The sequence below is a fragment of the Lipophrys pholis genome (genome assembly GCF_963383615.2).
Source record: "Lipophrys pholis genome assembly, chromosome: 4".
NCBI lineage: Eukaryota > Metazoa > Chordata > Actinopteri > Blenniiformes > Blenniidae > Lipophrys > Lipophrys pholis.
The window spans coordinates 3,265,431-3,289,393 of NC_137637.1; the positions used below are offsets into that span (position 1 = coordinate 3,265,431).

Here is a 23,963-nt window from a genome sequence, read left to right on the forward strand (position 1 = left end):
TTCTGACTTTGTTTGGGTATATGTTGGTGTTGCTCAAGCATTTTATTACTGTTATACTTTTCAGATTACTTTTTTTCAATGAGACAAACCTTAAGTTAATGCATTGTGTTAAAGCAGCGTCCTGCTAAGCACTTTTTCCTGGATTTTTTTAATTTTTTGTTTAATGTATGTATGTTGTATGTGTTTTGTATTTTGCAGCTGGCCAATTGTCAGACAGTTCTGACTGTGAGGTCGTGGTAAGAATACCAACTGAGTTTGAAAAAAGCTGACACACTGGTGAGTGCAATTATATTTCATTATTAATTTCTTTAATGACCATTTTCCGGGGTATTAACATTTTTAGCTGAATGCTGACACTTCCTTTATCAATTTCATACTGGAAGCCCTTTAGCATTTAATAAACTGTGCAGCCATCCTGGGTTTCGGATCCAATCTTTTACGACTGGTATTATACTCAACAACTTTGGTCCATAGTACGCTGGGACCGGCTCCAGCTCCCCTCAACCCTGAACAGGATAAGCAGCGTAGAAAATGGATGGATAAACTTTTGTATTTCAGTATGATATAATGTTTTTTGATTGATTTTTCTCCTGTTTTACTGCAGCCTTTTGAACCTCAGCATACAAGCAGTCCTGTGCCACAAATACCACAGACGGTGTAAGCATGTTTTTGTGTTTTCTGTGGAGGTTTATGTCATTTGGACTATGAATCTGTTTGGGTCGGGCTTACTTGTTTGCACAAAAATAAAAAATTGAAAAAGCCCTATATTGGTATTAATGTCCTCTCAGGGATGATTTTGAGGGGAGATCAGCAAATACTGATGTTCAACAGGTAACAAATAATAGTTAAGCCAAATATATTTTCTATATGTATTGTACTGTGCCGATGCCGATTGAATACAACTCACGTCAATTATTTATTTATTTATTTCTATATTTATTTAGGCTATATTCAATTATTAATTTATTTCGGCTATTTATTTATTAAAGAGAGAGACGTAAACAAAAAGATCCCAATTGGGGGGGAAACCGCCCAATCTGGCAACACTGTTTGGGATACGGAATTCACTGTCATTGTCATGATCTACTTTCTCATTATTTTAATGACAAATCAATAATTATACAGGCAGTTTGACTTATCAAACATCTTGTGACCTGTCTCTTTCAACTGATTCTGGGTGTCTTAGATGTCCATAATTTTATTTTCATGTGCCATTGGTCGACAAGTTCTGGCTGTCAAATAGACGTCCAGATTACGCCTGGACAGACGGACGTGTCTTGGACGTGTCTTGGACGTGTCTTGGACGTCTATGGACGTTGCTTGCTCAGTGGGCAGAGGAGATATGAGCCGAATATGTGCTTACATCCCTTCTCAAGTCCAGGACATTATCTATCAGCGTCTTACAGATTATTGTAAGCTCATGTTTCTATTTTGATGACAGCTCTTCTTTAGTGATCAAACTCCTAAAACTACTCATTTTTTAGTGACAATATGTAACCGAACTATTCCTGAACTTGACTTTGGAAAGCACAGCTCCGTCATATCAGTCCATCCAGAAAGGACCATGTGGACTTCAACAGAGCAGGTAAAGTAAAGTATTGCTTGTCTCCTGAATGTGGTAGTGTCCCGTGTTGTTTTGTCTGTAGGATTATTGAACTGTTGAACATTTCAGATGTTTCATGAGGACTGTTTCACTAGTTCAGGTTACTAACTCGGGATAAGTGAATCAAGCTATGTAGCCAGCTTGAGCTCAGTTAGTCTCAGGTGTTGCTGACCTTCATAAGGTTTGAAAATGTATGTGTCATTATCTCATCATGTATTAATTTAATTTCATTGCACACTAGTTTTCCAGCCTTTCAGTAAATACTTTTGTAAACAAGGTAGGGCATCCTTTCTACTCAGTTGAAGTCAGCAACAAAAGGTAATAAAGAAGATAATCCCTGATATGTCAGTTTCTTTCTCTGTGGTGAGAGCTGTGGTGTTACGGTGGCTCAGCAGTTTGCAACCAAAATAGAGCAGAATGAGATAGTAGGGGACACGCCAAGTGGCTTCACCTCAAGCCAGCTTCACATGTCCGTCTGCAGCATTAATATTTGTCTTCCCTCCTTGATGGACCAACTTCTCCTGGGTGAGCTCTTTGACAAAGTCCCAGGAAAGTCCCAGCTGACATCCAGTTTGTAATAATAATCAGTGTCATTGTCAAGTCTGTTTAATTGTTGTGCTGCTCTTGACTTGAAAAGAGTTTCTCTTCACCGGATGTTTTAAACTGGACTTTACTCCAAGAACCAAACCTTCAAATTCCTTTTTTCTTTATTGAAACAGCAGGTGAAAGTTCTTCAGGTAAAAACCAGCTGTTCATGCAGGTTTGCGAGCCACAGAACCGTCACCATCAAGAGAAGAACAAGTGTTTTGCTGCGAGGTGAGCTCTGCCTTTGAGTTCCTGCACACCTGACAGGCACACATCTTATACCTGGCCTTTCAGAGCGCTGAGCCGCCAGTTAATTTGTTTCACCTGATCCTTGTTGACGGTGGAGAGAGAGGCAGAAGCAGCTCACAGGCAGTTTGACAGAACAATCACTGCAAATGTCGGGGCTTTCACTATTGTGTTACCCCATTAGGTCATAGATAACAAGCATTTATTTAAATAAACATCTTAGAGATTGTTCTGTTATTACAGTTAATCACCAATTTTGTGAAGACTTAACTAACCGGTGTTAACTTGTGGTTAGTTGACTGTGCAACCACAAACAGGAAGGACCTGGAGGATTTTCCACAGGGAGGGGGTGAGGATGAGGACCGACCATGGCCAGTCTCTCACCAGGTGGAGAGGCAAGGTGTGTTAGTGTGTTCCTGCCATTTGTAACATTAAAAACATATTAAACACTTTATTATGTACTCCATTGTAGTCATGTCTGTCTTTCTCAATCTGTGAAAATGAAGAAGGAAAAGAATCAGCTTCCTTAACTTTGCTTCATCATGTCGGTAAGTCTGCACATTTAAACTCATTTTGGATGTTTCTTTCTCTCCTTTCTTTAATCCTTCATATTTGTATATTTCTCCAGACGTTGTATTGCAAATTATATTTATTTTATTAAATTTTTTACAGGCACTCCTCACCGGTGACTGAGGAAACCAACCAAATGCTGCTGTCAACTACTCGCTGTTAAATCTTTCTTTCTCCCCTTCGTTTCCTTCTCCACGTAAACTGTTGTTGTTCACATGCAAAATACTTGTTCTCAAGCTAAACTGTTCTGTTACACTGTTCTAGGTGGTATTTTAAATCAGCGTCTGAGGTTATGTTCCAAGTTCAGTAAAGCCTGTCACTGATTGTATTGAAGACAGTGTCTTCCAAATGTGGTAATGCAATACTTTGTCATTTTTGTACTACAAATGTTCTCTGTGTTACCGATCTTACAAAGTCTGCTGTATAAATGAGCACTTTGTAATAAACTATAACAATGTCTATATTCTCTTGTGTTCTATACCAGGGCTCTCAGACTTATTACAGGTCTGCATCTGAGTTTTATTCGAGGTCAGAGGTTAGGACAGATTGGCTTTAACGAAACAATTTTGTAATGAATGTGTCTTTTCATTGAGCCGACATGCAAAGAAACCCTATGTTGATGATAGAAACTGAGGCAAACGCAGCTGAGACAGTTTGTTATTAAGTGAAATTAGTTATCAATTGAATAAGTTTAAAGTGAGAGCTCTGTACTGTTGGTTCTGGGAAACGGTGTTGGAGTGAGAGCTCAGCTCTGAGTTCTGGTTCTTGGTTCCTGAAAACTGTGTCAGAGTGAGCGTTCGTTGTTCTGTCCACTCTATAATCTCCTCCTCCGAGTCCTCCACTCACTTTTCCTGCTACTTTTCTTCAGGTGAGCTCAAACACATGAACATTGATTAGGTCTGGGTATTTGATAAGCCCTGCATACTTTGTTTTTAAATTTGTGAGGATTTATACGAATGCAAATATAGCAGAACCCACAGTTCTCCTACTGTCACGTGCTGGAATCCAAATACGGTAATATACTGTCAAATAATTCACAGTGGATATGCTGTAAAATTACAATAACCCAGTTATCCTACCGTCATGCACTGTAATCCAAAAACAGTATTATACTGCTAAATAAATTACAGTCGATGCGCTGTAAAATAACGACAACCCAGTTATCCTACCGTCAGGTACTGTCATTCAAAAAACAGTATTATACTGTTAAATAAGTTCCAGTAGATGCGCTGTAAAATAACCACAACTGCCACCGTTATTTTACGGTCAGATACTGTAAGTCAAAATAAGGTAATATACTGTTGAAATAAACAGGAGTTGTATCATAAAATAACAGTAAAATACGGGCGTCCCTGCTGCCAGAATTTTACTGTTATTTTACAGTGAAATTTGTTACAGCGCACTGTTAAATGTTGGCAGCGGTCCGTAGGTGCATTAAGTTTAACATCAAGATAACACCCAGTGAAAGTTAACAGAGTTTCGAACAAGAAGATAACAGTGCTGTTAAAGTTAACGGTTGGTTAAATGTATTTAACGGCTGGTTAAACGAGAACCCAGTTTTGAACAACCGGGCCAAGGTCTACATATACATACACTAGAATGTCCAAAGTATTTTCTGGTGTCTGGAGGGACCGATCACGCTTCTATGGCTGGCAGTCTGATGGACAGTCTGGGTTTGATGGTTGCCAGGAGAACAGTACTTCTCTGGCTGCATTGTACCAGGTGTAAAGTCTGCCTTCAGTGATCTCGTCCATTCATTTGTAAAACATGTTTCCATCAGGAAGAAGCAGAATGAACGCGTGAAGCCCAGTTCATCCCAAATCAAGTCAAAGCAGAAGCAAATGGTTGTTAAGAGCATTTTATTTACACAATCATTCAAACTATTCACTTTTACGATCTTGACCATTAAAGCAAGTTCAGCATTCACAATACTAAACAGATACTAGGACAAATGATGAAATGATGTCCCGTACACAACAGTGCTGAAAGAAAATGATGTTTTCAACCTTTTGAAGGCTCTAGAAACAGCCCAAACAGTCCCTGAGGTGTTCATTAATAAAGACAGCAGACCCACAGGACAGTCTGAAAACAGCTGTGAACAGTTCCTCTGAGGCGTCTTTCCCCATTCACTCACATTCAAACCAACCCGGGCTGCCGCCTTCCATTTGCATACACAGTACACAGATATGACCTCTAAAAGCGCGTTTCCACCACACAAAAAGTGCAGGAATGGACTGGTATAGTCCGTTACGGTTCGGGTTTCCAACGCAAAAATTTGCAGGAATTGTCTTGAGCAACAGTTTTAATGTTCTCATTACCACCCTCTCCTCCAACTGAAAAATCCTTTTAATTCTTATGGAGTACCACGGTAGTAAATGACATGTTTCCCTGCATTTCTTCAAACATTGCAAAATGCATCATTTCATACTGTAACGGCAGAGAGACTTTAAAAAGCCATTTTAATGGAAGTCAATGGAACATTTCTGGTCAAGAAGAGACAACAATACAGCAGCAAAGCCCCCTAATCCTACTATTTCATGGAAAAATGAATTCCTCTGTTTTTTTCAGGCGGATAACAAAAACTATGATTATCTGTCATTTAAAAGTTAAAATCCTGAAAACCTAAAGTGATTTTTAATCAGTGACAGTAATGCTGTATAGCCCGGGGAAATGTAGGAAACCTTTACCACTTTGAAAATGTGGATACTGCGCAACTTTACCACGAAAAGGACAAGAGGGGTAAATTTTAGAAGGATTGAGTAAAATTATTTATGGTGTTATTGACACTGAAAGTTTGCGATTTCAGTTAAAACACCAGGAGTGATGTTCTTAACTTCATGTGGCTGAGATTTTGTCTGGGATCGTACCTCTAAAGGAGCAGCTGCAGGTTTCACTGGCTTCACCGTCTCTTCAGCAGTCTTCTCTGGTGTCACCTTGCCTGCTACACCAAAAGGATGATGAAAGTTAAAAAGCTGCAGACCAAGTCAGAGTGACAGTTCTTTGAGTAGACGGCCTCTGCACAGTGAGACTTACTTTGTTTACTTTGGCCTGGCAGCTTCTGGAGACGCAGTGACAGCGGCCTCTTGATCGATTCCTCCTTGGAGTCGGAGCTCTTCTTGACGTCGGCCTCTGCAGCCTGCTGGACCTGCAGTCTTGCTGCCTTCTCTCTGCGGATCTCCTGCAGGGTCTTGACTCTGACCCTCCCCACGTCTGGGGTCTCCTGAGGAGGTGCTGCTGCGTCCGATGGCTCCTGGCTCTCCACGGTGCCTTTAGCCTTCTTTGGGCTGGGGCTCTGGTTCAGTTCCTCCTCCTGCCTCTTCCTCTTGGCCAGGAGAGTTTCAGAGACGGTTTTGACGTTCTTGATGGTCGAATGTTTGATGGTGACGGACCGTTTCATCGTTTTCAATACTGAAGACAGAAGAAAAGAGCATGAGATCATCATGCGGCATGGCTCGGTTGGTAGAGCGGTCGTCTCCCAATCAGAAAGTTGCAGGTTCGATTCTCATCTCTGCCTGCCCTTGGGCAAGACACTGAACCCCGAACTGCCTGTGTGAATGCAGTGTGAGAGTGAGTGGGTGGTGGTGGCCGGAGGGGGCGATGGTGCAAAATGGCAGTCAGTCTGCCCCAGGGCAGCTGTGGCTACCGACGTAGTTTACCACCATGGAGTGAATGAATGATGCAATGTAAAGCATCTTTGAGTTCCAAGAAAAGTGCGATATAAAACCAATTCATTATTATTAATGCATTATGAGTTCTGAGTTAAAGCCTGCAGAGTTTGTCCCCATACTCACCTTTCTGAGGAGGCTCTGACGGGAGATCCATTTCCACCACTCCACCCAGTCGCTGTGCCAGACTCCTCTTCAGGGGAAGACCTTCTCTCTTCACATCTAAAGCAAAGACAAATCATGAGCATCTCATTTCTTCTCCGTTATCACAACAGGGAGCAGTGGAATCAGATCTGGAATAAGACTGTCATGTTACCAGTGGTGAGAATTTTCCCTCCGAGTCTTGCAGCAACGTTTCCCCTTGGTCTCCCGGCTTCTTCAAACAACAGTGATGGGACTGTGTTCAGAGACAGAACGAGGTTTAAATGACTTCAACAAGATCAGGGGTGTCCAATCAGCAGTCTGCGGGCCAGAACCGGCCCATCAGAGGGTCCACTCAGACCCCAGGATACAAACATGAACTTGATTTTTTATCATAAAAATGTATTCACCATTATGAAAACTTCAGACACAACTACTAAACAATTATTTTCTTTAAGAGTCATAGGTGCAAGATTAGGAATAAATGCTACATTCAAAATAAGCTAAACATGTTCATTAAAAAAATTACTTTTTGAAAACTTAAAGCAGTAAACAGAAAACAATAAAGAGGGGCTGAAGATCTCAGCTTTAAATGACATTCGATCTCAATGAATGGATGAATAGCTAGAATCTGAGAGGGATAATTCACACTGGTTCATGAAAGTTTTTTTGTTTTTTTACCATCTCTGGAGTTGATGAGGGCTGGCCGGAATGACGACTGGAGGTTTTCTTTCTCTCCGTTGGCCGACGCCTCTGGGCTCTGGATGGGATAACCAGCTCTCCTCATGCTGGCTGTAGGTTTTCCAATGAATGAAGCCTGAGCTTGACGCTCTATCGATTCCCTTCTTCTTAATCCACAGAGAAACAATCCACAGGACCACTCGTAAAGTGTAACAGTTTACAGTTTACGAACAAAAAAAGGTGGTACAGAAAAGATGTCCAAAGGTGTATAAAGTTATAAAAGTATTCCGTTAAATCCAAGCAACAATGATCAATGATAAGAAAAGAAGAGAGAAAAAGAGGGAGAGGTCAAAAAACCGTGTGGCTCCACTCTCAGACTGCCTGACTCACTGTCCCAGGTAACCCCCCCAAACTCCCCCCTCCCGCCAGCATCAATTAAGCAATTAAAGGTACACAGCTACCTGAAAACATCAAACAGTTACCCATTTCCAAACAGTGCAAAACATGACATAAAGTACATTTTTAGCCATCTAAATTAAGCCCAAATACTAAATCATTAACTTATTACAATATTGCACATGTGAACTGCCAATACTTTTAAATGATCCTCCTAATTCCTTCCAAATCAATTAACTGAAATTACTACTGTTTTGGATTAACTTAAATTGTAATTTACCCTTTTTAATGAACATCAATAAATTGCATTTAGGCTCCTACACTGGCCTTCAGGGCTCTCCGCAGCCGGATCTCCTCCCAGGTGCTCGCTCCAATGTTCAGGGAATCATCTGCACACATACAATCATTATTCGGAGGTCCCACACAGAACTGAGAACTGATCTGGAACAGAAGTTTCATGAGCATTGCGAGTCCGAGGAACATCCTGCAGGAAAAGGGAGACGAAGGAGCTCACCATCCTCATCCTCATCATTGTCTGCAGGGTTGATCACTGGAGGCTGGGTGGAGCTGGGCACAAGCTCCTGGGTTTCTGTCTTGTAGCGCGGCTTTTGATGAAGGAAGGCACAGTGTGGTTTCTGACACCCGGCCGGCTGTTTCTCCCAGTAACATGGGATCTCCTTCCGATTTTTCTGTTGGAAACAGGGGAGACGGACACATTGCTCTCAAATGGATGCGAGTCAAGACCATATGTAAAAAGTGAAAAGGATGAAATAACCTCTACTCTATGTCTGACTGATGTTTGTATCCAAATTATATCCAAAAAGCTTACTGGGCTCTCCATGTGGCGAAACTTGCACACAGCTCTGAAGCAGCGTCCCTCTCGCCAGAGGCCGCAGACTGTCTCGTTTCCCATTGCGGCCTCACAGTGTCTGAATGGACACTCATCTCCCTGCATGATAAACCACAGTTAAGATTCCCTTCGGCTCACTGTCCGACCGCTGAGTGTTGGTGAACAGGAAGCTGTCTCACTTTAGTGCAGGTAGAATAGTAGAAGAAGTAGCAGTCTTCTCCGTGGCCGGTCATAGTACTGCTGGTGTACGTCTTTAGTGGCGCCGTGAAGAAGTTCTGGACCTTAAACCCAGCAGTTGATTTTCTTCAGGACTCCCTGGTGACAGAAAACAATTGTACATGTAATACCAAGAAAACTCAGAGTACTTCTCATTGCTTCTTCTTTTTTTTTTTCAGTGGCGGGGCTATTAATTCACATTTATTTCTGGAGTGGACAAGAACCGCCAGACAATAAAGGGGGTTGTGATTGGAGCCGATATTCAGGCTTCAAGGGATTTTCAGCAGGTGATAACCAGTGCTGTGGAGAATAAAAAAGAAGGCCAAGGAGATTCTTTTAAACCTACAACAAATCTCAAGGGACTCAAAATGAATATACTGGATAAAATCCCCTGATGTTATATGGTGCAGACTTAAAAGACAATCTTGTAGTCTATCTTCTCTGGAGGCTCTACTTACATCTTCTCTCCCACTCAACCCCTCTGGCTTTACCAAAGGTTTAGTTGTAAGATCTACTCTTTAATTCTGGTATCAATTTAGATGTCACTTTAAATGTTTGTCAAATTCCACCCCTCATGTAGAGATGCCACTTTTAGGCAATAAACAATAAAGGAATTAAATGCTTTCAAGATCTTTACAAGAATCCTACCTTTTACAGCTGTACAGATCTTTCTAGAGACTTTGAACTGTCAGCAACTCATCGGTTTTAAGTATTACAATGTGCTGCTTCCAATCTCCTGAATTTTCATTTAATGCCTTCAAAACAACCATGGGAGGATTTCTTACAGCTAAATTCCAGACAGAAGTCACTAGTCACAAAGATCTTTTGTCATTTGTTATCAATGGAGGAAGATTCCAGAACAAGATTCTGAGAATCCTGGGAGCGAGAGCTGGGTATAACCTTTACAGAGCAAGGTTGGCCAAGGGCTGTCAAAGTAACTGATAAGAGCAACCCTCTGTGCTCGACTGGGGCTTAAACGATATAAAGTCCTAAATAGGCTTCACTTTTCTAAAACTAGGCTTTCTGAAATCTTCTCTCCAGTAGAAGATTGGTGTGACAGATTTATCACCATGCAATTTAAGCCACATGTTTTATCAGTGTTCAAAGCTAGAAAACTTGTGGCAGAATTATTTTGAAATCATTCAATCGTTATTTAAATAAAAAAAATGAAGGGTGGCAGTATCTATATATTTCTCTGTAACTATTTCTATCACTGTGTTGGATGAACTTGTCATGATTCTACAATGTGAAGAAGGTGAAAATGTTAACAGTGATCAGTTGTAAAACGTGTTCTCTTCAAAAAACAAATTAAACGCAGAAAAGCACTTTCAAACAAAAGCTAATAATTCACAAACAAATGTTAATAATTGCCTTGGTGAAAATCACCCATCGTTAGTGTTCTCGGGTTAAAAAGTACGAACCTTGTTGCTTTTGCAATGTTGTCTTTGGAGTTATCACAAAAGCCGCACAGTTGAGATATTTTTGTGAGAAATAGTCACAAACAATAAAAAGCAGATCCAACATGTAGAGTTTATGTGAACCTGCTGTTAGTGTGCTGTTGATGTGACGCTGTATATATGCTTCTTTTAACGTCAAAGACAAAGTCCAGGATGTCATCAACCTCTGATGTTGGGGCCTTTGCCCGTCTTGAGATATGCAAATTAAGCCACACACTGTGACGTCACGTGCACAATTCAAGTTTCAATTCTGTCAGGTTCAACCTCTGGACATTTATTAAATCTGCAAGAAAGAACACACACCGAGTCAAGTTATGGTCTTACTCGCGAGGAGAACGGACAGACAGTGTTTCAGTTACAAACTCCAACCCGCTCTGAAAACTCTCTGCATCTCCTCTCTTTTTATTATCTCGTTCCGAGGTCACAGTGGATAAATATAAGTCACACAGTACTTCTGCAATTCATGAGAAAGACTGTTGGTACAGTGAATGTGATAACTTTACGTAGAATTATTCCAACAAATTCAATTAAACTTTATTCATATAGCACCAAATACAACACAGTTATTTCTAGGTGCTTTTAACAGAGAAAAGAGAAAAACCCAACAAATACACATGAGCAAGCAGATTTATTTGCGACTGTGGAAAGAAAAACTCCCTCGAACAGGAAGAAACCTGCAGAAAACTGCAGAAACCAGACTCAGAGGTGGAGGCTTTCTGCTGATCGGTTGGGGTGAGAGGATAGAGGAGAGGAAAGGATAGAATAGACAGAGAGATAGATTGGGGGAGAGGATAGAGGAGAGGAAAGGAGAGGATAGACAGAGAGATAGATAGATTGGGGGAGAGGAGAGGAAAGGAGAGGATAGACAGAGAGATAGATTGGGGGAGAGGATAGAGGAGAGGAAAGGATAGAATAGACAGAGAGATAGATTGGGGGAGAGGATAGAGGAGAGGAAAGGAGAGGATAGACAGAGAGATAGATAGATTGGGGGGGATACAAACCTTGGTTTGGGTAGTCGGAGAGAAACAGACCCTGGTTAGTGTAGAGAGAGAGGTAGAGAGAGGTAGAGAGAGGTAGAGAGAGAGTGTTTTGAAGCAGCCCTCACTGTAGCTTTAGTAAATAGAAAAGTCTTGAGTCAGCCTCCATTCTACGTACGTTTAGAAAACCTGGGAACCTCCAGTAAGCCAGCACTCTGAGAACCAAGTGTTCTTCTAGGACTAACAGTTCTTTAAGATATGATGGAGCCTGGTTGTTAAGAGCTTTCTAAGTTAGAAGGAGGATTTTAAATTATATTCTAGATTTAACAGGGAGCCGATGAAGAGAAGCTGATATTGATGTGATCTCTGATGCTGGTTCTTGTCAGGACTCTGGCTGATACTAGAACAGAATTGTGTGAATGCTGGAAGAAATCGCACAACTACTTTTCAGTCTTCTGTGTGTTGTTTTTTTTTGCTTCACTTCTCCCACAGTTTTTGTCTGGTTTTGACCATTCTAGTATCAAAACATGCGAGAGTGCATTTCTGCATAACTTTAAGTTATGGAAACAAGATGAAAGTGGTTAAAGTTCCACAGTAATGCTTAAATATAGATGTTACCTGCTGGATTATTTGTAATGTTTCAGCTAACTGAATGACATCCACCTCGGATGGTTCATTATTGTCAAAAATAAATCCTCTGCTATTCTGATACATCTTTGTGTGTCCTGATGATCTTCCTATCCCGACCATTCTCAAGGATGAAATCACAAAGTTTGGAGTTAATACTCTAAAAGAATATTTCCAACGCCAACAGACTTGGTCTCAAGTGTGAAAACATAACACAAGACAAAGAGATGTGATGAACAGGATTTTTACCAAAACAACAAATCTGGCCAAAATAAATATGTAAAAATTTGTAAAGAATTTGTTTCAGGGAGCTGGACTGGCTCCGCCCCACATGCCCATCTTAGGAAGAGGAGGAAGTGCTTCCTCTCCTTATGCCATGCGCTATTGTTTACATTCTATCTGTCCCTACGTTACGGAGAAACGCTGTTCAACCAAAGCAATATGAAAACACTCCTTGGTGAAGTGCTGGGAGCGACATATAAAACTTTGGGAAGTCTTGTTGGTCAATTCCCATTAAAACTAAAATGAATCCAGTGGGTCCTCACAGGCTCAGACGAAGGCAGTAAAAATGGACTCCTCTGCTCGTTGATACAAATAATAACGGTACATCTGGCGTGTTTTGCTCGTATCTTCCCTGGTATCTTCGCTCCCACTGCAGGTGTTTACTGCCTTCCGAGGTGATAAAAACAGAGTGCACGCGGAGCGGGCCTCTTGTGGGCGGGTCAAAGGGAGGGTCTACCTGGATTGGGGTTGACTAAACAACCCTGGTGACGCTACACAGGGTTCGCTTTCCCACTTGCTCGTTGGAGCGCACACTTTAGAAACAATTGAACAAGCCTAAGAAAGAGACGGCAGAATTTCTTCACTTCTGGAGCGTCATTCCCAGGTATGGGGACGCATGTTACTGTAGGAAAACCATTAGAAAGAGAATTTTGCATGATACGTCCCCTTTAAATCATAATTACCATGGAACTTGGTACACAATATAAATGAAAAGCATTACAAAAAGGTCCTTGCTAATACAAAACAAGAATGCTGCTGGAAAATGGGGAAATACACTCTTAACCCACTTTAACTCAAAATCAAATAATTTCACTGTCCCTTGAATTATCAGGTACAACATTCAGTGTTGACAAACACTTTGATAGTGAACTTGGAACATTTTAAACTAACAAACAAAAAGTTTTTCCTCATGTGAGCAAAGAAGTCTCAACGAGAAAGAAGTGTGTGAAGTGCCTGAACCTTGCAGATAGTCTGTTCCCATCAAGTTCTGGGACTATTTTCTACAGAGCTTCTAACGTGTATTTCAGATCTTGGGGGTAACTCAGGTTCAGAGAAAACACAAAGGCAAGCAAAATGGCCAATGCAAAAGGCACATTCTGCAACTCTCTGAGTACCGTCATCCCCTCCAGAATGAGCCCAACATCCTCGGGGGCGTCACTGGGCTCTGGGCCATCGTACATAGACATAGATGCCACAGACAGTCTCCACCATGGCTGCATGACTGTTTTCATCATCCGACTGTGACAAAACAAATCAAAACATTGTATTAAAGGGTGTTCATTACATCCATTACACGCATTTTTTGTTAGAACCTTTCTGCAGACTTTTTAAACATTACTGTAAAACAGCTGAACTAAGCATACTGTATAGTTCCCAAGAGAAGAGCACCTCCCTTTTCCAAAAATGTGTATTTTGTCTAAAGAGACTCTGTGTGAGAAAGAATCAGTGGTGGATTGATGTGACAAATTACACAAGATTTCTTTTTTATAGGTTTTGAACAATAAATGTTTGTAAAATGTCAATCTATACTGTTAATTCTGTTTAAATGTATCTGCTAAGTGAGTATGTTCATAAACAATAATTTACACACATACACACGCACACACACACACACACACACACACACACACACACACACACACACACACACACACACACACACACACACAACATATTGCAATATATATTGTTACCGCACATGCTTCAAATTATATCACGATATAGATTTAGGCCCTGTTGCCCAGCCTAAACAGTATTTAAATGATCAAAACAAATTCTGAGCAGCTGATTCTACATTACAAACGTCTCTGAAAGCCTCTTATCAATTTTAAAGCTGTGAGCCCACAAGGAATCTGTATTGGTAGTTTTCTTACTAAAGATTAAGGTAAATTAACATACCTTGTATTCCTTCACGAGCCTCTGTGGGTCTTCATTGACGTAGGCAGACAGTCCCTTAAGGATGCATTCTCGTCTGGCATCGATCCCATCGTTCTGCAGATTAGAGAATAAAAACAAACGTTCCAGGTGATGTCTTTATCCTTTCGTCGCTGATGCAGCCAGACAGGAGACTTGCAGGTGGACAGCAGAAGACGGCAGCAGTAACCATTGGCTGTAATAATAATGACAGATGAATGATATTAATCTGCTTGTTGTATAGCCTTTAATTCTATTTGTTTCCTTCACCCATCACTACGTTGTTTTGTATGTTGATGCATGTCAAGGCCTGCAACATGGAATTACCCTTAAAATAATTACAGGCATTAATACATTTATTCTTATCAATTATAGTCATATCTTTTATTAATGTTGCAGCTATCGTTTATTTCAGTAACCGAGTATTCTAATGATTATTCTGGCAATTGATAGAGTAATCGGATCATGAAAACTACTTTGATTTCATGAAAGTACTTCAACTTAGTTTAACAGTAATAGATGACAGAGAAAATACTAAAAGTCAGTTGAACAATCAATTCAATTCCTCTTAAAATAAACATCGGTACTGGCAGACTATGGAGCGAGATCCAGGCCAAAAAGTTTATTCATTTGAAAAAATGTGATTGAAAAAGTTTTTATTTCAAACTGAATGTTCAATTTTTGATCTTGAATTTTGAAAAATAAAAACACTGTATCCAAAATAAAACAAAACTGTATGAAAAGTTTTTTCAACTTAAATATAATTTTGATTCAGTTGTGGAATTATTTTGAGAAAATAATTTATTTTCATTTTTCACTCTTAAATACATTTTTCAGATTTTAGGTGTTATGTTTCCAGTTGCAGATTTAATGTTTTCAAATTAGGATAAAAAAATGTTCCCATTCAAATCAGGTTTGGGATTTTCTTGATACATTCAAAACTTTCTTTCTCTTCATATTGTTTCAGGTTCAAACCTTTGGCCCCGTTCTGGGGTGGGGGTGGCTTTGACTGAGAAGGTTTGGGATTGTGAGTGACAGCGTTGCTAAAACCGTCCCTGATTATGCCGTCAGGAAAAGTGGGAATTTGGAAGATTTAACTCTAAACTCTCCTTACACTGATTTCACCTGATCGCTGTAAATGAAGTTAAGCTGAAGACATAAATCACCTTTACAGGCTGTTTTGGACAATTCTTAGCAATAATTCCACTATCAGCGGTGAATTAAAATATTATTTTCATTCACTTATTTTTGTTTAGGATACAGTGTTTTTATTTGATTGAAATTCATGATCAAACCTTGAACATTCAGTTCCAAATAAAAAAGAAAATTCATGCACACTTGTTTTGAAATTAACAAACGTTTTGGTCTGGATTTAGACTATGTTCAGTTTCTTCCTGCTCTTGACTTATTAAATGTCCTCAGAGGAAAAACCTGGGACCCTCATTGTGACATCTGGTGCCCCTCTCAGGGGTCCTGAGCCCCAGCTTGGGAAACAGAGATTCTGCTGCTGCAGCTCCATCCAGTTGTAGTGTGATTACTTCAAATGTGAAGTAACTGTGACAAAGTAATAATAATGAAGAATGATGCGCAAATTAACTGCAGCATTTTATTTTCGGTGTAATTTTCTAACAACACTGAGCTCATACTCCAACAAACGTGTCTCTGTGCACGAGGGATGCAAAGCGCCAATTAGATAAATAAGACGATATGAGGCGACGGGCACGGTTTGCCGGGGGCTCGGGGTCCTTCACTACACCCCCGGCAGTTTCCCCCGCGGGCCCGGTGCCAGTCTAAACCCATCGCCCACGAGGACCGGTCGGCGCTGGAACAGAACGTTTGGCTTACCTTTGTTGTCACATACATGCTGTGTATCTTACTGTGTATAGTACAATTTACAGTACTGTGTATAGTACAGTGTATAGCACTGTGTATATTACAGTGTATTGTACAATGTACAGTACTGTGTATAGTACTGTGTATAGTACAATGTTACCATTACTTCTGGCCTCTTATACAGAATATATTTTACTATTCATCTCCTTGGAGTTCAATAATAATAAAAGCAGCTGATCAGAAATGTCCTACTGTTACAAATAATTATTTTACTGTTTGTTTTACTGAAGATCCCTGATGTATAATAAATGAATTAACCAACTTTTCACATACCTGCCTGCTTGTTGTCATCCCTCTGGTCATGTCACTAATATGTACTGTATTACATTAGTCTAATACATCCTACAGTTAAGCACACCAATCATTAGTACTAATAATTTCTCTTTAGAGTAAATACATACATGGCAACACTGTCAAGCAAATAAACATATCAAGCAGAAGATAAAGGAAACTGTATTGAATAAACTTCAGCAGAACCTACAACAGTAAAAACACAAGTTAGGAACATTATGTACATAGAAAAATGACATTGTTTTTAACAATTCTAAAGTTCTTTCTTTTATTTCCCAGGAACCCCTGCAGTGATACACAGGTCAATAATGTTCCTACCCTGGACACTTTCTCTCCTGGAGGCGTCGTGACTCCAGCTTCAGGGTTTCCAGGAGCTTCGTTATGTTGATACTGATGCTCCTGCTGGTCATCAGACATTCTGCTCTGCTGCTGGGGCCGTTGATGGTGTCACCTTCTAATTCTTCCTCCTGCAGAGCCACAACAAATCTGCTACCAAAACAGAAAACTTTTCCCCTCTATCATAGTGTAGTTATTTGAGATGCCAAAGGAGGTTTATTGATAGTTGAATTGTCTTCATTTTGTCCTTCTAAACATGTATATTACAGACTCTTTTTTAGCCACAGGTATATGCTGGAAAGATTCTACCTTGCTGACATGTTTCAGCTGCATCTGTAGTCTTCCTCAGAGCGTCATCTGGCCAGTCACCTGATGAAGACCCACTCCACTCTGAGGAAGACTACAGATGCAGCTGAAACATGTCAGCAAGGTAGAATCTTTCCAGCCTGTCATTAAAAAAGAGTCTATAATATATGAGGTTTATTGATGTGTACATTGGCAACTGGGGATCTGTGCAGGATGCTCTTGTCCTGCGCAGATCCTCCATGTACCAGCAAGTACTGGTACCAGCTGGGTACTTTCTGCTGGGTGATGGAGGAAGTACTATACCATACCTGCAGCACACAGTTGTTATTATAGCACTGTACTGGCAACCTGCTTTATCTCAATAATCACAATCATGAACACGAAGGGTACACAATAAATGCTGATTCATGATTACATCACAATATATCAAATGTTTTCCATGTGAATTTTAACTGACAGGCAGGTTGAAACCCAAAAGATCGTTTGCAACTGACGTCACATTTCCCATGATTCTATCCGATTCGCTTTTATGCATACAGCTGCATAGCAACATATCAACAATGGTGGATTCATGTGATTCTTTCTCAAATGTATGACTCTCCACTGCAGCAGAGGCCCTACACCCCGCAGATCGGCCTCTGGTCTTACTATGAGGTACTGACCAAGTGTTCAATAGACAAGCTGTTGATTCTGACCAGACACTGTTTGACAGGGTTGTAACATGCTCATATCATATGTAATGGAAATGAAATATTGTGTATTCCTGAGCCCTCACATTTTAAAGATTTCCCTGGCAAAGGTTTGTGTGCAAAGATCTGCATCAACCTTTTAATAAGAAAGAAGGACTTAACAAAACAGAACGAAACCAGAAACAGGTTACACACTGCAATCAGCTATGGAATCAACACAAGGTCACCTACAAGGGTAAAGATTCACGATGACAGTCTCCCTCACCAAGGGAGCAAAGGACCTGCCTGATTCCCCACACCCAAATAAAACCATTCTCGTTTTTGGTGAGTGCATAAAAACTGTGCTCCACTCTCAGACGAGCTGTGACCAGACCTTTAAAAACATGCAGAGGATCAGTGAAAATGTCTCCTGAATTCTGGTTCTTCCTGCTTCTCCACATGGGAAGTTTTGCACATGCAAAGATAAAATTCAATAAAATCAAGATTGCTTTCTTTTGTTTTGTGTACCTTGGACCGAAAACATAAAGGGGGATAGAAAAAGCCTCTCTGAGAGCCTCCATCAGCCTTTGTAGGAGCCTGTAAAGGCCAGTCAGCCTGGGACAGAACTCCACCAGGTGCTCCAAAGTGTCAGGCTCAAAAAGAGCAGTTTTCCCCAGTGCTTGGATTCAGGTGGGCTCTGTATCTGTTTGGAGCTCCAGCTCCAGGTATCATCCTCCACTGGAAGTCACTCATCCGCTGTTCCACGGGGGTTTTGAACAGGACCTGCAACCAGTCCACCCCGAAGTCCTCACTCCAGCCAGCGACGGCAAGAACAGAAAGAAAACAGAGCTGCTGTGGCTCTTTGCCTGTTCGTTAAAGAAAGTTGATAGAATGATGGGACAAAGGGACACAAGGGTCTTTTAACTGAGTTATTTACAGTTTTGTATATTTTCACACCATTTTAAAGTCATAGTTGTGTGGCTGCATGTTACACTACAACTAAATACCTTCACTGGAAAAATCCTGGATGTTTATTTTACACATATTCTGACCTCTAGTGGTAACTTGTTTGCTGGGTGACTGATCAGGGGAGTGTGCACTATGTGAAGATGACAAAGAAGACATCTAATGCAGTCTTCCTTGGAAAAAAAGAGCTTTTAATCCTAATTTGTCCCTGCAGATGCAGCACAGTTAAGACCAATAAGAGATTTACAGTCTGACTGAACTGTACCTCCTCATTCTGGTTCATTCCAACAGTTTCTTGTGTTCTTCTTTCCACTTTCTGTGATTGAATTTCTGTCACTTTTGCCTTTGAAAAGAGGCTTCATTGATGACCGCTCACAAATTAATTCCATAGTAGCTCGTTGAAGGTGTGAATGTCTGATTGAACTTATTTTGTTGCTGAGATGTGCTGTTGATCTCATTGTATTAGCTGTACTGCTTCATTTTCCAACACAAGTGTCACACATCTTTTCCTGAATATCCCCACATGTTCGCTGATGTTCCTCTTTTTTCCAGACCTGCTCTTTCCTGGTAGGCTCGACTGTTGAGTGGATTGACAGTCAGAAGGTTCCCTATGCCTCCAAAGGCAATCAGTGGGTTGGATTTGATAACAAGAGGAGCTTTGATGCCAAGGTACAGATCCTATTATCTTTCTTTTCAACTTCTATAAAAAGGTTTTCACTCCCTATAAAGTCACACATATAAAACAACTAAAATTACATTAAGCAGCATTGTACCAGACACCTTTAGTGATTTTAAATGAAGTGAAGAAAGTGTGAGTCTCTTTAAACTCATTGACTCAACATAAGTAGAACTCACCAACATATTTGCATCACTTTTGTCTTGTTGTGCTGAACTGTGGTCAAGAACAACTAGAATGAATCTATGCTTAAAATCTCACTGAAGCCTGGACATTTGTCCTTTTTCTTTCTCGTAGCTGCTTGCTCAGGGTTGATTCTCCTCCTAGATCATAGAAGCACTGTTTTCCTGACAGCAAGACGAAATGAATACAAATAATTTGTCTTTGATTACGTGTAACAATGATCCAGGTAAACAACAACATTGTGCCCCTGAGTGTCTAATAAGATGTTCAAGGCGTCTGTCTGAGGACTCAGTGACGCTCACTGGGAGATGTTTGCTGCAGGCTGATTATCTGAGGAGCTGGCGGCTGGCGGGCGCAGCAATCTGGACTCTGGATATGGACGACTTCTCCGGACAGTTCTGTGGAGAGGGCAAATATCCACTCATATCACACCTCAAGCAGAAACTCAGTGAAGGTGAGCTCCATTCTGTGTGCACACTACTCAGCATCTGAAAAACCCTTCAGTGCTTCTGAGGAGACCGACTCCTGCTCTGCATTACAAAGAATTAAAGAAATAATCCAACCTAAGTACAGTGCTGGGATTATCGTTATCGTGCCAGCCTGTCAGGCACACTGAATAATACGAAGAATAAATCTGTACAGAACTTGTGTGGATCCACATGGAGCATGAGCAGCTGTTTTGTCTTGATGTCATCACTTAAACATCCAAACATCTACGAATACAAACTTGAAAGGAGGGAATATTTTTGGCTGTGTGATTTATGAACATTTCAATTACTTCATGTTATTTAACAGCAGACACCAAAAGTGGCATCATTGACTGAAATGTTTTGTGATATTTTTTTTCCTAAAAGCTGAAAGATTCAAATTGTCTGGTCCTTTTCCTCAGACTGGACGACTCAGAAAACGTCTCCTGCGATGCCTGGGTTCACCTCACCACCATCCTCGTCTTCTTCTGAACCTGCACCGCAGCTTTTCACTACAACGGCAGCAGGAGGCAGCGGCTGCAGCCACAACCTCACTGTGGTCCGTCCCGGCAGCAGCTTCTGTCAGCACAGGGCCGATGGACTCTACCTACATTCACATAGTCCCAAATCCTTCTTCAGATGTCAACTTAGGAGAGCAATCGGGAGCCCAAAACAGACAACACCTGGAAATGATAGAGTGTGTTATAGTATGTTAGCCCAAATGAGTGATGAAGCATTAGAGGTGGTGTTAAAATTATTCAATAAAATATGGGATATGGGGAGAATTCCAGATCAGTGGAAGGAAGCAGTGATAATACCAATAGCAAAGCCGGGGAAGGATCCATCAAATCCAGCAAACTATAGACCTATAGCATTAACATCGCAGTTGGGGAAAACTAGAGAAAATGGTGATGGAAAGATTGAACTATTTCTTAGAAAGGAAGAATCTAATATCTGAATATCAAAGTGGTTTTCGGAAAGGACGGGGAGCAATGGATAACATCCTGAGTTTAGAATCAGAAATTAGGAAAGCTCAAGTCAATAAAGAAACGGTGATTGCAATCTTTTTTGACATAGACAAAGCATATGATATGTTATAGAAAGAGGGTCTCCTAATCAAACTAGATAAATTAGGTATAAAAGGAAAAATGTATAATTGGATAAAGAGCTTATTATTAGAGAGAAGAATAAAAATCAGGGTTGGTATGGACTTTTCAAAAATGTATCATATGGAGAATGGAACACCCCAGGGAAGTGTGTGTAGCCCTACATTATTTAATATCATGATAAATGATATATTTAAATATATTGATTAGAGCATAGGAAAATCATGATTTGCAGATGATGGAGCTTTATGGGTAAGAGGACGTAATATTAACTATTTACAGAAAAACTACAGGGGGTAAGACTCAAACAATGTGTTTTTATGGAAGGCATAAGGACATAACATTGAAACTGTATGGGCAAGAAGTTGAACAGGTTAGAGTGGTGAGGTTTCTGGGCATGTGGCTGGATGCAAAATTAACATGGAAACATCATATTGATAAAATGACAGAAATTTTTTTTAAAAAGTGAATAATCTATTGAGATGCCTTTCAGGAAGAGACTGTGGAGCATCGAGAGTAGGGCTGAACGATTAATTGCATTTGCGATAATATCGCAAAATGATAAAACAGGATTTTCTAATCACAAGGAATGCGATTTGACTGCTCACGTGATCTGGTCACGTGACAACTTGCTCGTCCTGCGCGCGTCATCTGCCCACCTTGCCCGAACGGGCTAGTGGTTTTTAGGGATGGAGCCGATCCGATCCGGGATCGGGTTCTGATATCAACGTAATTCACGGATCAGAAATCTCCGATCCAAACTGCGGATATTTCTGCTCCATGTTAGTGAAATGTCTCCAATGTTTCCCTGCTGCTGCTCTGCTCGCTGGCTGCAAACTGTGGACTGGATTTCCTGAAGGGAGGCGGGTCTCAATGAGACCAGGAGGAATGAGTCAGGAAATCCTTTCCACAGTTTGCAGTCAGCGAGCAGGCTAGGGAAGTAGCACTGTGCTATACAACTTTTCATGACAACATGTTGCTGTTTGGACGGATTTTACACTCAAAACACTCAAAGCTACACAGCAACGTGGATGTTTGCAAATCAGTTGTACAGCGAGGCGGTCGCTTTGTCAACATACGTCTCCGTTTTAAAACGGCAGCTCGCCGAGGAGAATGGCACTGACCGCGGTATCAAAACAATAAACAGCTCGCTCTTCCGCTGCAGCAGTCGATTCACACCTCCGTGAAACTGCGACTAACTCCGTGGAAAACTCCCTGAAAATAGTCCCAATCATTTGTGTTGTGTTCGAGTTGGAAGCACTGCTGTTTTTGCTGCATTGCTAAATAATTTCCCCAGGGATTAATAAAGTGATTCTGAGGTTCTAAAGATAGAACTAGTTTATTATGAGATGATGAGGTCATGCAGACCCCCACATTGTCCTAATGGAACAAAAATAGTTTGATCCTTAATGTCAAACCCTGCATTAGTATAGTAACCAAGCCTGGGTTTACAGTTTTGATAAGCACAATGGACAAGCGGTTGGATTGTTGTGGTGAATGCTTACATTTAGTAAGTTTACAACTGTAATTGAAGTAGAAGATAAATAAACTGTCTTTCATATTAATACATTCTTCATTTGACATAAGCCTAGCCTGTAAGAAAGAACAATTTATGTATAATAAATCTAATATTGTTTATCAAAATACAGATTGATTTATTGCTTGTCTTTGTTGAAAAATACATGAGAAGAGGACCTTGAAAAAATAATGCCATATTAAATCGCAATATTGAGGAAAATAAATCGCAATTAGACTATTTTCCAAAATCGTTCAGCCCTAATCGAGAGCAGGACTCTTTAATATCTATCAGGCTACTATGAGAGCAACAATAGATTATGGAAGTATAGCCTACATATCAGCAGCAGAAACACATCTTAAAAAATTAGATGTTCGGCAAGAACAAGGACTGAGAATATGTAGTGGAGCGTTTAAAACCTCTCCAGTTGCAGCAATACAAGTTGAAATGGGTGAACAACCATTGAGATGAAGGAGACTGAAAATCTTGTTGGCCTATTGGATAAATATCAGGGGACATGCAATATATCACCCAATCAAAAATGTGTTAAGAGACTGTTGGGTGTATGAACATGCATATGTAAATAGCTTTGGCTGTATTGGGAATGTGATTGCGGAGCAGGCAGGTTTAGGACAGATTAGTTTAAGTAATACAGTCCCACAATCAAATATCCCTCCCTGGTTATTTAAAATGCCAGTGGTAGATTTCGAAATCAAAAATCAGATTAAGAGAATAGAGAAACAGGATCAAGTGGGGTATATAGCTCAAAAATATTTAGATAAGTACATAAATGAGACATTGGCTTTTACAGATGGGTCAAAAGACCCTCTAATAAGTCGGTGTGGAGCAGCAATATATATTCCTAGCTGGGAAATAAACATTAGGAAAAGATGTACAGACCGTCTATCGGTGTATGCAGTGGAGTTGATGGCAATAGTAATGGCATTGGAATATATAACAGAATATAAAATAAGTAAAGTAGTAATAGCATCAGATAGCTGGGCAGCCATCACAAGCATATTAACAATGAAATCATGCAAACAGGAGTTGATTTTTAAAATACACAGTTTAATATATGAAATTCAGAAAGCGGGGGAATGTGAGGTTTGTCTGGGTTCCAGCTCATGTTGGAATTGAGGGAAATGAGAAAGTAGACAAATTGGCTAAACAATCTCTTAAATCACAAATAATAGAACTTCCAGTTCAGTTGAGCAAAGCTGAGGGGAGGACACTAATTAAGAAACATATACTAAAAAGGTGGCAAGAATACTGGGAATCACAGGAAAGAGGTAGAGATCTTTTTGAAATACAGAAGCAAGTTGGGAGGAGTAGAAGGATAGAAAGA

General features: G+C 40.4%; 1 protein-coding gene across 1 annotated transcript; it reads right to left on the minus strand.

Annotated features, from left to right (window-relative positions):
- Positions 1-8,196: 8,196 nt before the first annotated feature.
- Positions 8,197-8,970, minus strand: LOC308108968 (zinc finger CCCH domain-containing protein 11A-like; the record flags this gene model as incomplete). The annotated part of the gene is made up of 4 exons (XM_080462300.1): positions 8,197-8,276; positions 8,402-8,576; positions 8,717-8,836; positions 8,917-8,970. The coding sequence occupies 4 exons, from the start codon at positions 8,968-8,970 to the stop codon at positions 8,197-8,199; spliced, it is 429 nt and encodes a 142-aa protein (XP_080318426.1).
- Positions 8,971-23,963: the final 14,993 nt, after the last annotated feature.